The sequence below is a fragment of the Salvelinus namaycush genome, chromosome 5, assembly GCF_016432855.1.
Source record: "Salvelinus namaycush isolate Seneca chromosome 5, SaNama_1.0, whole genome shotgun sequence".
NCBI classification, from domain to species: domain Eukaryota; kingdom Metazoa; phylum Chordata; class Actinopteri; order Salmoniformes; family Salmonidae; genus Salvelinus; species Salvelinus namaycush.
This window is the reverse complement of record NC_052311.1, coordinates 49,269,726-49,284,941: the sequence shown is the minus strand read 5'-3', so window position 1 is coordinate 49,284,941 and position 15,216 is coordinate 49,269,726. Positions and strand designations below refer to the sequence as shown.

At 43.4% G+C, this 15,216-nt stretch overlaps 1 protein-coding gene across 1 annotated transcript in view; it reads right to left on the bottom strand.

Moving 5' to 3' along the window:
- The window catches only part of LOC120048392 (myotubularin-related protein 11-like), a 33,792-nt gene that overhangs the window by 16,108 nt on the left and 2,468 nt on the right, over nt 1-15,216 (bottom strand). The window contains exons 2-5 of the mRNA XM_038994325.1: nt 11,322-11,391; nt 1,893-2,029; nt 1,580-1,649; nt 1,196-1,335 (exon numbers count right to left, since the gene is read on the bottom strand). Coding sequence (XP_038850253.1) covers nt 1,196-1,335; nt 1,580-1,649; nt 1,893-2,029; nt 11,322-11,391 — 417 coding nt within the window. The remainder of the gene's footprint in view (nt 1-1,195; nt 1,336-1,579; nt 1,650-1,892; nt 2,030-11,321; nt 11,392-15,216) is intronic.

Below are 15,216 nucleotides of genomic sequence, written 5' to 3'. Positions count from 1 at the left end.
TTTTTTAAACATGCCTTTCAAGCAACTTTTTTCAAATCATCATTAGAGTCGAGTCATGCAGCCTTACAATTAATAAAAAATCTAAACATATAGCCCAACATTTGTAGAAAAACTAAAGTTAAATGAATAACTCTAAATTAGGCATATAGGAGTACCTATTTCTTTGTTAACTGCTCAACACAGAATAGCCACATGTGCGCAGTTCCTCAAATCGTTATGTGACAAAATATCCTTTCTACTCAGCTTTGTTCAATTTTATTCTATAAAATAATATAAAATAATGGCACGGAATTCTAAGCAAATCTTGTCTGCTAAACGAACTAGTGTAGCCCACAGCCATATGGCAGAGCCAGATCAGGACTTAACATAAGGACATACATGGATTTATTGTGAAGGTGTAGGCTATATTACATGGATTTATTAGACTTTATAAAATGTAGACGTTCGAACAGTCTGTATCAGTGGCTTGTAGGCTATGTGTGGAAGCCAGGAGTTGCTAAATGTGTTTATGTTAATTAACGGTAAATTACTATGAAACCGGCAGTTATTTGCTTGACAATCACCTGCTGATGAAATTTTGTGACCGCCACAGCCCTACTGCAGAGCGCTCTGGACTTCATACTGGGTTGAAGGTTCCCCTTCCAACAGGACAACGACACTAAGCACACAACCAAGACAACAGAGGAGTGGCTTCGGGACAAGTCTCTGAATGACCTTGAGTGGCCCAGCCAGAGCCCAGACTTTAACACGATCAAACATCTCTGGAGACCTAAAAATAGCTGTGCAGCGATGCTCTCCATCCAACCTGACAGAGCTTGAGAGGATCTGCAGAGAAGAATGGGAGAAACTCCCCAAATACAGGTGTGCCAAGCTTGTAGCATCATACCCAAGAAGACCCAAGGCTGTAATCGCTGCCAAAGGTGCTTCAACAAAGTAAAGGGTCTGAATACTTATGTAAATGTTAATGTAAAATTCCCATTTTAAAAACCTGTTTTTGCTTTGTCATTATGGGGTATTGTGTGTAGATTGATGAGGAAAAAAATAGTTGAATCAATTTTAGAATAAGGCTGTAACGTAACAAAATGTGGAAAAAGTCAAGGGGTCTGAATACTTTCCGAATGCACACGCATGCACACACACACACACGCAGACACATACACACGCACAGACACACACACACACACACACACACTACCTCCACAGCCTGTGTGTCGGGGGTGAGGCGGTCGAAGAGGAAGCAGAGAACACGCAGGTCCCGGCAGTACAACACCAGCTCCTCAGGAGTGAACTTCAGAGAGGAGCTAGCCGTCACCAGCTTGGTCCGGGATGGGCCCACTGCAGCACAGAGGTTACACAACCATTTTACAGTCAAAACCCAGGTACACAGAACACAGTACACCACTGATGGTTCATAGCTACAGCTTCCTGTGTCAAGCCGAGTCTTGAATTGGGTTTAGGATATTACCACTGTTTATTATTTATATCATTCATCAGACTTTTTTTTACAAATACATCTCGTGGCTCTCATAGAACAAAGGATTTTGGGAGCACTACAGCCTAGTAGTTGTAGAAGCCTTACCAGCTACAACCTTCTCAATGGAGGCCAGGGCCACGTCATGATCCCCCAGGAGAACAGGGTCTGCGTTGTCCTACATACGGAGGGTTAGAGGAATGGTACAAATATAGGTCCGTTTGTTTGATCAGGATTTTTTTTTTACACCAATGAATGGATGGTCTGAAAACGTTCTATATGATGTTGTTGATTGTGATGATGATGATTACGCCCACAAGCCTTCTTCTAGCAATAATACGGCATCATTACTACTTTCCTACTATGATAGCAGGTGAGCTGTCCTTCAACAGTCCATACTCAGAGCTAGTCCAGTACTCACGTCAGGTTTGGGGCTGTCCTGAGGCACAAAGGCCACTCTGAAGTGGGTACAGAAGAGAGTGCCAGACAGCCATCCGCCCCCCTCCTTGGCAGTTAGCTTCTTCCTCACCAACACAGCCATCTGGAGCACACACTCTCCTGGGGAACACAGACAGTGGGTTTAGGCTGGAGCACACACTCTCCTGGGGAACACAGACAGTGGGTTTAGGCTGGAGCACACACTCTCCTGGGGAACACAGACAATGGGTTTAGGCTGGAGCACACACTCTCCTGGGGAACACAGACAATGGGTTTAGGCTGGAGCACACACTCTCCTGGGGAACACAGACAGTGGGTTTATGCTGGAGCACACCCTCTCCTGGGGAACAAAGACAGTGGGTTTAGGCTGGAGCACACACTCTCCTGTGGAACACAGACAGGGGGTTTATGCTGGAGCACACACTCTCCTGGGGAACACAGACAGTGGGTTTAGGCTGGAGCACACACTCTCCTGTGGAACACAGACAGGGGGTTTATGCTGGAGCACACACTCTCCTGGGGAACACAGACAGTGGGTTTAGGCTGGAACACAGACAGGGGGTTTATGCTGGAGCACACACTCTCCTGGGGAACACAGACAGTGGGTTTAGGCTGGAGCACACACTCTCCTGGGGAACACAGACAGTGGGTTTAGGCTGGAGCACACACTCTCCTGGGGAACACAGACAGTGGGTTTAGGCTGGAGCACACACTCTCCTGGGGAACACAGACAGTGGGTTTAGGCTGGAGCTTACTGAACATAATACAACAACTTTATTGTCCACACAGTGTTTCAAATGTCCCTGATATTGAAAACAATAAAAAAGTACCCAATTTTAGAACATCATGAGAGTTTCATTGTCAAGACTGACCATTCCAAGGTAAAGTGATAAATTGTGCAAAATACCAGAATGATTGCGTGTTTGAGGGAAGGGAGAGGGTAACGTTGAGTGCTATGTATAACAGAAATGTGAATGAAAGTAAACTTCAGCATGGAGTTTATCAAGGGGCTGGGAGGTGCTATTTTCTCAGCTATGTCAGCCACTGAACGGTTGAGTCAAGCAGATGTAGTTGTCTGGCATCCAGGTCCAGCTTGGCATTTGCCTCATATTTCCTATCACATTGACATTTCACACACATAATTAAATATGATGTGTGCAACCAATGTGATTACAGTTCTACTGTACATAACAGTTAGCATAACAGCCCTTACATATAAGACCTCTCTCATGTACTTTGATCCGCAATCACAATTCACCAGCTTGTGATCGGGCTCCATAAACTCAAAATCACTGAAAGAGGGTTTCAGAAAAGGTACTCAGACATTCATTTTCTCTCTAAGACAGCACGCAACATTCAACTCTCTTTTGTCCTGCCACACTCTGAATTGGTATCTATTTCTTTACCTTCATACAAATATTTCAGCTCAGCCTGTCTACCTAGCTATCAGTCTGTATCAAAACGGCAGCTGCTAATGTTTCAGTAGAGAAGGACCAATTCTCCTGTCCGATCAGGTCTGGATCTACTGAAAGATCCAGTGACAACTGCCTGGGGACACAGCTACTGTAAGGACTGTATTGAGCGCTACTGGGATCAGGATGATGAGAAGGTGGTCTACAGCAGCCCCCAGTGCAGACTGACCTTTATCCCTAAGGACATTTCTGAACAGAAATACCATCCTGGCTGATATGGTGGAGAAACTGAACGGAGAATTCCAAAGTGTTTTCTTTTATGCTAGACCCGGAGATATGCAGTGTGACATCTGCTCGGGGAGAAAACGGAAAAGCGGATATTTCCTGTCTGGTGTGTATGGCCAGTCTACTGTAGGACTGCCCTCCAGCATCACTATGAATCTTCTGCATCTAAGATGTACACGCTAGTCAAAGCCTTGCCAAAACTGCAGGAGAAGGTCTGCTCTCGTCATAACAAACTGCTGGACGAGTACTGCAAAGAACAGCGGTGTTTCTGTTATCTGCGTAGATGAACATAAAAGCCATGATACAGTCTCAGCTGCAGCAGAAAGGAGTGTGAAAGAGATTCGGGTGAAAATACGGTGGGAAACATTCCAACTGAAGAGAAGAGAGAAGACATGGGAGATAGAACGGCTCAGAGAAGCTATGGCGTCACTCAAGAGCTCTGCACAGGCAGCAGCGGAGGACAGTGAGAGGATGTTTAGCTGGAGATGATCCACTCCATTGAGAGAAGGTGCTCTGAGGTGAAGGAGTCGATCAGAGCCCAGGACAAGGCTGAAGTGAGTCGGGCTGACCTGCTCCTGAAGCGACCGGAGCAGGAGGTGGGTAAGCTGTGGATGAGAGAAGATGAGTTGGAACAGCTCACACACACACACAACATATCACATCTATTTCCTTCAGACGTACAAGGAACATTGTAAGCCTGTCTCTGAAGATTTGCCTGCCACTTCCACTAAACCAGGCTGGGATTTTGGGGCGGTGAGGAAATCAGTCACTGAACTCAAGAAGAAGTTGAAGAGCTACTAGAAGGGAGGGGTGGAGATAACCATGGCAGTGAAAGCTGTCCAAATACTAGTGCGACACGAATATATTTAAAGCAAGTGAGGAATCATTCCGTCATCGCAATTATTGATATCAATGCAAACATTGTCACAAATACAAAAGGCAGCATGATACCAGAGGCATGTGCGTGTCAATAAATGTATTTTCCTATTTAGATTGATGAACAGTTCCCTGCCTTTTCTCACTGTGGTTTTTTGGCCTTAAACGAAGCTGCCTGTATCAACGCCAGTCATATACTATTCCCACGACTGCGTGACCATGCACGCCTCCAACTCAATCATCAAGTTTGCGGACGACACTACAGTGGTAGGCTTGATCACCAACAATGACGAGACGGCCTACAGGGAGGAGGTGAGGGCCCTCGGAGTGTGGTGTCAGGAAAATAACCTCACACTCAACGTCAACAAAACAAAGTTGATGATCGTGGACTTCAGGAAACAGCAGAGGGAGCAGCCCCCTATCCACATCGACGGGACAGTAGTGGAGAAGGTGGAAAGTTTTAAGTTCCTCGGTGTACACATCACGGACAAACTGAATTGGTCCACCCACACAGACAGCGTTGTGAAGAAGGCGCAGCAGCGCCTCTTCAACCTCAGGAGGCTGAAGAAATTCGGCTTGTCACCAAAAGCACTCACAAACTTCTACAGATGCACAATCGAGAGCATCCTGTCGGGCTGTATCACCGCCTGGTACGGCAACTGCACCGCCCACAACCGTAAGGCTCTCCAGAGGGTAGTGAGGTCTGCATAACGCATCACCGGGGGCAAACTACCTGCCCTCCAGGACACCTACACCACCCGATGTCACAGGAAGGCCATAAAGATCATCAAGGACAACAACCACCCGAGCCACTGCCTGTTCACCCCGCTATCATCCAGAAGGCGAGGTCAGTACAGGTGCATCAAAGCAGGGACCGAGAGACTGAAAAACAGCTTCTATCTCAAGGCCATCAGACTGTTAAACAGCCACCACTAACATTTAGTGGCCGCTGCCAACATACTGACTCAACTCCAGCCACTTTAATAATGGGAATTGATGGAAATTATGTAAAAATGTATCACTAGCCACTTCAAACAATGCCACTTAATATAATGTTTACATACCCTACATTACTCATCTCATATGTATATGTATATGTATATACTGTACTGTATATCATCCACTGCATCTTGCCATCTTTATGTAATACATGTATCACTAGCCACTTTAAACTATGCCACTTTATGTTTACATACCCTACATTACTCATCCAATATGTATAGACTGTACACTATACCATCTACTGCATCTTGCCTATGCCGTTCTGTAACATCACTCATTCATATATCTTTATGTACATATTCTTTATCCCTTTACACTTGTGTGTATAAGGTAGTAGTTGTGGAATTGTTAGGTTAGATTACTTGTTGGTTATTACTGCATTGTCGGAACTAGAAGCACAAGCATTTCGCTACACTCGCATTAACATCTGCTAACTATGTGTATGTGACAAATAAAATTTGATTTGATTTGATTGGATTCCACCTCACACTCCAACTTCTTCTCATCAATATACTGTACTTACAGTTGAAGTCAGAAGTTTACATACACTTAGGTTGGAGTCATTAAAACTTGTTTTTCAACCACTCCACAAATATCTTGTTAACAAATTATAGTTTTGGCAAGTCGGTTAGGACATCTACTTTGTGCATGAAACAAGGAATTTTTCCAACAATTGTTTACAGACAGATTATTTCACTTATAATTCGCTGTATCCCAATACCAGTGGGTCAGAAGTTTGCATACACTAAGTTGACTGTGCCTTTAAAAGGCTTGGAAAATTCCAGAAAATGATGTCATGGCTTTAGAAGCTTCTGACAGGCTAATTTACATCATTTGAGTCCATTGGAGGTGTACCTGTGGATGTATTTCAAGGCCTACCTTCAAACTCAGTGCCTCTTTGATTGACATCATGGGAAAATCTAAATAAATCAGCCAAGACCTCAGAAAAAAAATTGGAGACCTCCACAAGTCTGGTTCATCCTTGGGAGCAATTTCCAAATGCCTGAAGGTACCACGTTCATCTGTACAAACAATAGTACGCAAGTATAAACACCATGTGACCACGTAGCCGTCATACCGCTCAGGAAGGAGACGCGTTCTGTCTCCTAGAGATGAATGTACTTTGGTGCGAAAAGTGCAAATCAATCTCAGAACAACAGCAAAGGACCTTGTGAAGATGCTGGAGGAAACAGGTACAAAAGTATCTATATCCACAGTAAAACGAGTCCTATATAAACATAACCTGAAAGGCCGCTCAACAAGGAAGAAGCCACTGCTACAAAACCGTCATAAAAAAGCCAGACTACGGTTTGCAACTGCACATGGGGACAAAGATTGTACTTTTTGGAGAAATGTTCTCTGGTCTGATGAAACAAAAATAGAACTGTTTGGCCATAATGACCATCATTATGTTTGGAGGAAAAAGGGGGAGGTTTGCAAGCCGAAGAACACCATCCAAAGCGTGAAGCACGGGGGTGGCAGCATCATGTTGTGGGGGTGCTTTGCTGCAGGAGGGACTCGTGCACTTCACAAAATAGATGGCATCATGAGGGAGGAAAATTATGTGGATATATTGAAGCAACATCTCAAGACATCCGTCAGGAAGTTAAAGCTTGGTCGCAAATGGGTCTTCCAAATGGACAATGACCCTAAGCATACTTCCAAAGTTGTGGCAAAATGGCTTAAGGACAACAATGTCAAGGTATTGGAATGGCCATCACAAAGCCCTCACCTCAATACTATAAAACATTTGTGGGCAGAACTGAAAAAGCGTGTGCGAGCAAGGAGGCCTACAAACCTGACTCCGTTACACCAGCTCTGTCAGGAGGAATGGGCCAAAATTCACCCAACTTATTGTGGGAAGCTTGTGGAAGGCTACCCAAACATTTGACCCAAGTTAAACAATTTAAAAGGCAATGCTACCAAATACTAATTGAGTGTATGTAAACTTCTGACCCACTGGGAATGTGATGAAATAAATAATTCTCTCTACTATTATTCTGACATTTCACATTCTTAAAATTAAGTGGTGATCCTAACTGACCTAAAACTGGGCATTTTTACTTGGATTAAATGTCAGGAAATGTGAAAAACTGAGTTTAGAATATTTGGCTAAGGTGTATATAAGCTTCCGACTTCAACTGTATGTATCCTCATTACACTTCAGATGCATTTTCCAATCCAAATGCATGACTTCCCTTCTGGGCAGGGATGTATTGGTGCATATTTACAGAGCCTTTTTTTATGTCAATAAAACTTGCAACTTAACCTGCTCTGGTCTAGTCCCATGGGATACAGGGCCAATATATTTTCCAGGCTGATACAGCTTTGACTCTACAGCTATCAATATTAGTCTATTACCATGTTATTATGCCATAAATGTGTTTAAATGCTTTGTTAGGAATTATGAATTTATGCAACATATTTTGAAATCTGTTTGTAATATTTTGTTGATGCTTGAAAATAAAAACTAGATTCCAGAACTCTAGAACTCCAGAACAAAGCTTCCAAAAACAAGCACTTTCACCCATACAGCTCTCACATCTAAACACACTGAGCACAAAGATACACCCTCTTTCACACAGCAGTGAGACAGCACATTTGTAATGCTCTTTCCCAGCATAACAAAGCATTTGCCAGCTAGACTTGGGTTTCCATGGCAACAAAGTCCAGGACAGAGTAGAGGGGGAAAATAGCCTTTTTGTCTCTTGCAATGGAAGTGTTTGGCTAGACACCATCATGGTGGAGAGAATGTTTTCATTTTCAGTTTTTAGAACAATAAAAAGGATTTGGTGGGTTGTTGAAAGGGCTGAATTCCTTCAAAACTAATTTTAAGGAACAACTGAATTCCTTCAAAAATAACGTTGAAGGAAAACAAAAAGGGAAAAAGTCAAAAACATGACTGCACAAAGCAAGCCATTTTGGTAGTGCTCAACCTCAGACAGCCAATTAGACCTCGGTTGAGAGAAGATTTTCAGGGATACCAAATTACATAAAAACATAAAAACAGGAAATCGTAATTTAACACATCAAATGCTTGTTTATCCTATGAGAAAGGGAAGTGGGGTTGTAATCAAGGTCTTCACAGCTAACACTCCAATACTTTGCCCATTGCACAAGATTAACACCAAAGCCTGGCAAAAACTACAAAGAAATCTTCAAAGGGTCCCTCAGCAAAGCCACAAGATCTTTGGGGTGTGTGAGCTGAGGACTGGAATCAAGCAAGGCACTGTGATTAGGCTATGTTTACGCCGACTTCGGTCTCACGATGCCGGATCAAAGTCACAAACCCTCAGCACAAGTATTCCCTTTCTAAAGTCCCGGACATATAGCTACGAATTAAACTCTTGAACCAGGCGCCCTACGGACACTTTAGGTTTTAAACACAAATGAGCTCTTGTTTCTAGGATTGCGTGTTACTCTGTGTCCAATCAGGCTCAGTGGGATTTGCGTGCTCCTTTTAATGGCTCCCCGGGTGCAACAGTGCTGAAGACATTTCTCAGGCATTGTGGCTCACAGACATGAGAGAGGGGACAGGAAGTGTCTGCTTCTGGTTTGACTGTTCTGGACTGGAGAGTCTGCAGGTGGTTTACATTCCTACAACATGGGAAGCTGAGGATTGAGTCACTCAATACTCTGTATACAGTGAGGCTGTTTATAAGATGACACTGGTAATTTAACAGTTTAAACAGTTTTACTTTCGTCCTACAGAGTGCAGGCCCCACACCCACCACACACACACAAAGCTCAAGTGCCTTTGTCTCTCTCTCTCTCTCTTTCTAACCCTCTCTCGCACACAAAAACGCATGTACACACAGACTCACATATGCACTCAGACAAACACATACAGACACTTTCAAACAAACACACATAAACACTGGAAAATCCCCACTGTGGCTATCTTTCTCTTTGTCCATTGGTGTTCTGCCAGTGGATTGAACAACCTGAGAAATCGGGCCAGAGAGAGCACAGCTGAATGTGATATGAACCAAATGCTCCATTTTCAATTTCATTTGCTTACAACCACATTTGTTCTCCATTTTGTTCCTATGTGCGTGCAGAGGAGACGTTTCTGGCCCTCTGCTAACCAATGGGAGAGAATAAGACAAAAGGTTTACCAGAGCGGTGTCATGAAATGTCTGATGAAACAGCACACACACAGCTTTGTTTTCATAAATTTACAGGACTTTTTGGGGAATAGAAATGTATTCCCATTCAAAAATCCTATTTTCCCTAACCCCTAAACCTAAATATAACCCTAACTTTAACCCCAAACCTAATAATTAAGCCTAAAATATCATTTTAACAAAATCCGGACATGAAGTCCTGACTTTTCTAAATGTTTCTTGTTTTCCTACCTTGTCAGGACATTCTGGTGACCTGTCAAGACATTGTGGTCCTGATAATGTAGGAAAACATGTATACATATGCACACACACAGACTGCACAGAGCTCTTCGCTACGTCTTTAGGTAGTTAGTGCGCTATCCAAATTGAGCTCATAAAGCATACAATTGTATATTCTTCAGAGATATTGACTTGCTCTTCTCTTGTCACTCAGCAAGGCCAGCAGTGACAGTCCAATGATTGACACCAAACCAAATCCAGTGTAACATAAGCGCATGGATCAGGGGATTGAGGTCATGCTCTGAGGAGGGTCCTGTCCACTTGGCTTTGTCTGTGGATCTATAGTAGGCCCCTCACATTCAAAAGGTACACAATCTATCTATCTATCCACCCATAGCTGTTTGTGCTGCCCTGACCCATTCACCCCCTGGAGCCCGCTCTGGTTTCCCCTGTCCTGTGTCCGAATGTTATCTGAGAATGTGATGAATGGCACGCAAGTTTGTATAGTATACAGTACACTGAGGCCTGGGACTGTTCCGACTGTCTGTGTGTCTTTGGGATGCTGCAACGTGAACCCTTTCACCCAGTTTGCTTCCACAGATTCCCCATTCCCTTGCGTGGTGCATCTGTGAAAGTGTGTGTAGCACATTTTTCAGAGCTGAAAGTCAGTTTCCAACATGAGAGAACTCCTTCGCAGAAACTATGACAGTGTTTCCAATTCGGATGAATCCTTTCTGCCTTAACGTGAGGCAGATTTCCATGACCAGATGTGTTTCAAATCTGCCATGGCAGGACACAGAAAATTGGTCAGAGAAAGGGAAGAAGAGGGAAGTGAGAGCCGGAGAGAAAGAAAGACAGACGGACAGAATTTCACAGTCACGCGATAACAAAAACAACTCAGAATGGGTCCACAGTGACCCTCAAACAGACTGGGAGAGTCTGGAAAGAATGAGATAAAAACAGTTTCTGAATCAGACAGAAAAAGTGAATGAAGTAGGAAGTGAGGGAGGAGGGATGGGGAGGGGTGTGTCTAGGTCAGCGGTACAAGGTGGAAGTGAGAGCTGAAAGTGAAAGGGACAAGGAAACACACACACTGCTCCCACAGAGGTGCTGTGAATAACTGCTGATATGAATCGTTAGAGATTAGCTTGGCTCTGGAGGGGCCCTGGCCTGCCAACATTCCAGTTGGAAAGCTCCTGCTGCGGTGTGCTGCTGAAACTGAGATTATGACCAGGGGCAGGGGCCTGCAGCACTTCTCTCCACAGTACACTGACACACTATTCTCAGAGGCTACATTACAGTAGCTTAGCACTAGGATTTAGTAAGAAAACAGAGATACAGATGGGTGCAGTTTCAGAAGATGGACTTGCCTAAAGAGATGTGGCTGACGCTGTGTTTTCAGACCCACATGTTATGATACGCGTATAGCTACTGTATTTGTCACATGGAACTAGCCTCATATTCATCATTGCTCTTCAGTCTGGGTCTTACCTGGTAAGCAGCGTAGTCCAAACATATCTCTCCCCCGTGCGTTGACACCACTGTGACTCAGCATCCTCTCCTGCGGGGGGAACAGAGAACAGACCTGGTGTTATTACTGCATCCCATCAAAAATAATAAGAGAACAAATACTAATGTGATTTTGCTTCAACTCAAGATTTTCTTATTGACCACATTCCCCAAAACCATAGCCAATCCCACAATGCTCCATGATGACTCTCAGTTTCCATGTTTTATTAATTGTTTTGCTCTGTACTGTATGATTTGATGCGGTCTCAAAGTACTCCAGGCTGTTCTGCTAGCGGCATAATCCAATCCCATAGAACCACAGGTTGCTATTACCGGACTACTGGCTAGCTGCTAGCACATATGGGCCCATTTAGCCTGAGCTCCCACCCACCACAGAAGACCATTTACATAGTGGAGAAATCACACAATGCACAAGACATAGGCCTAGGCATTGAAAAAGGAACTGTTTGTTCTGGTAATGACCACTCTGGCGGTCCAGTATAGAGACATGGAAATTGCTATAAAGTATACAATGAATCTTTATGGTACTGACTACTCACTCAGCAATTCTTCACTGCCTACAAGGCCACTATTCACAAACATGTTACATTTTTGCTCCAGTTTAGTCACATATTTCTTGGCTTGCGAACTAAAAACAACTTACTATTTTGTGTGACAAATACTCTTAGGTTACTATAACTCTTGTGACACACACAATGTAGAGGTGAAGTGAACTGTGTGCTAACATGCTAATGAGAACGTATGACACTCTTCTGGTTTCCTTTAGATTGACAGTGGCTAAAACCTCACGAGAACGTTAAACAAAGATAACCTTTGCTCCTTAAACAGGTTGTAAGTTCCACTCATTCATAGCATAGCTGTTTGCCTTGTCTGTGAAACGCATATGCCCAACTGACGATATCAACAGTGGCCTAAGGTCAAGAGCACTCTGCTAACATTTGCATGATGCTAGCATCATGCTAATGTTAGCAGAATACTCGAGTGGCTGAAAATGCTAGAGAATATGGAGCTTGAGGAACTTGTCAACAATAACTATAACAGAACTTGCACATCTGAGTAATAGTAGTATTGGTTTTCAGCTTCTTTCCCATGATCAAATCACACAGCTTTTAAATTCTTGCCTCAGAAAACAAGAGCCAATTCTCAAGTGAAGTCATGTGGTTAATCAATTTTCCAAATTTATTGGCTGCAGTTAGAGAGAAACCCCAACCCCAAACTGCCAACTCCCCTAACAAAAACCTCAGAAATGGGCTCTAACAAAAATCTCAAAAATAGGCTAACAGTCCTGACTTTCTCAAAACAGAAGATGAAGTCCTGGGTCATATCAAGACATCCTGGACAGGGTTATTGTTCCACCAATTTTATTGACTCAATCCTCCACCCAAGACCTGAGTTAGCAGAATGGCATGGTGGATAAACAAGCCAGTTTTTAAATTACAAGGGAGAACACTAAAACTTTACAACGTTCTTGGTTTCTGCTCGCCAGCAGACCATTGTAAATTTTGGTTTTCACCCACAGCTGCATTCCTCGCTCTTTTTCTGAAATTATTTTGATATTTAGAGCTTGTTTTATTATCTGAAACTCAGTTCCTATCATCAACCCTTTTGGGAGTTACCAATATTAACAAACTCGGTTTTTGTGCCTTGGGAATGTGTTATATTCTGTAGTTCAGTAAACATATTTGGATTCCAACAGCAGAAATTCTCCAAACTGCTCCACCAGCTAAAACTACATTGGAGGCTGAGGAAGAACAGAGTGAAAACCCATCAAATAAACTACAACAAAATGTGTCATAACATGAAGAGTAACTGCACTAGACAAGGGTAGAACAAGTCAGCAGGTAGATTAGATAGGAGAGAAGGGCGAGGTGAAGCTGTCTAGACGAAAATGACCGGAACCCTAAATCGATGAGGGAGAGGAAAAATCCCAAATTAGAGTCCTAAATCCAATTCACCTCCCAAAATGAATAACCACATGTCCAGGCTCTGTTTCTGCTGATGTTTCACTCCTTGACTCTCCCTTAAGTATCTGGCTTCTGCGTGTGTGTACTACTCGATCACTCTTTCCCTCCCTCCTGCACTCCTTCCCTTTCTCCTCAGGGAGTGCAGCCAAGGCCCATTGCAGTTTCCATTGCTCATGGCTTCCCCTTGCCACTGTGGCCAGACTTCTTCTGCAGAGGAGAACATACCTCCTCTGCCCTGAACTAGACCGAACTTACTGGTGGAAGGAAAGTGGCAGTCCAACACCACAGAAACCTCACACTGTAGGGTTGAACAACGTCCCCCGCCAACAAGGGGTCTGTGTGTAGCTCAGGTAGTTAAATTTTTACTAGTTAGATCATTAAAACACACTGTTTTAACATGTGGTGCTGCTGTGGAGGGAGGTTAGCCTGTAGGTGTATGTGGTATTGTCCATTTCCTCACATCAATAAGCAGGTTTGTGGCTTTGTCGTAGGGGCTCTAAAAATGTAAACAAGGATGTTGGGTCTTTTCTCTAAACATGGACTCGCTTTAAAGTGTTTTACCTCTTGCCCCATTTGGAGCAACTCCTGAAACATAAACCAGACAAAAGTCGTCCTGAAACCCAAAACCGTTTCTGTCTAGCCGTGAGCCGTGGCTTTGCTTTAATGCTGCCTCATTTCTTTTGCTTTCAAGGAGCGTCTACGGCAGTGTAATACATTTCCTACAACAGAAATAGTCACCTCACACACTTTATTATACCGAGAGAACAAAACCCCAACGACAAAACAATGAAAGAGATCCCACACTGGAATAGACTACTGAGAATTCCACCTCGGAATGTACAAAAGACAAGGAAAGTGATTTAAACATATGGGGGAAAATATGAATGTTTTGATGAATCGCAAATTCATATGCCATTATCCACTTGCCCTGCTTAAAATGCAGCTTTGAACCACTAGCTTACTCTACAGCCTGCAGAAGCAGTACTATAACTCTCCCTATGGAATCTGATGTGCCCACTACTCTCCATATAAATGAAGGTAGAGGGACTATTTATAGTAATGCCTATGGCGTCTTGGCCTTATATCATTATAACGACCTCAGTATAGACGTGGTCTGCAACAAACACTCATTAACTGCCCTTAATGACAGTCCAAATGAGTTGCTGCTCATGGTGAGACATTTTGCATTCTAATCCTCTTCTATATCCCTCTAAATTAAACTGTGTATCTAGTCTGAAGGAAACTGTTTGTATACTCAATGATGCACTCCCTGTGTAAGGAGGGTTCAAAGTTCAATCAGAGGCTGTGTGTGTGGGGCACGTGTGTGTCAGAGGGTGTGTGTGGCGGTATGTATTTCAAGCTTCTATTTGTCACTGTTTGTGCATGTGTCAGTTCATAGCTTAAGTATGTCTATTTGTAGACTGTAATAACAGGACAGGTTTCAATAACTCGTGTTTTAAATGTGCTTCTTGTTTAACAAACATTTGTGACTCCAGCAACTCATAAACATTCAACTCCCACATTGGGTGTTGTCCAAAACATTCTAGACATTTGAAAAGGACAGGAACAGGCTACCATCCTTATTTCACGCTTCCCTCGGGATAGCAGTATTGGTTAATAATCACCCAATGTACGATCAATAAATCCTTGAAAACAAGCATACATCTTGTTTACTGATGAGAGACGGCATCGTTTTGTTCAGTTTCCGCATGGGAAGCACCGCCAGTTCCATAGCTTGTTTCAGGATCGGAAGCCTTGGCCCTATGGGACCAGGTGTGTGAATACCATTTAGGCTCTCTTTTATGAGCCCTCATGGATCTCCAGCCACTCTGAATAGAGCTGAGCCCTCTGACATTTTTCACTACTGTGGCACTTGCATTGTGTTGTGTGGT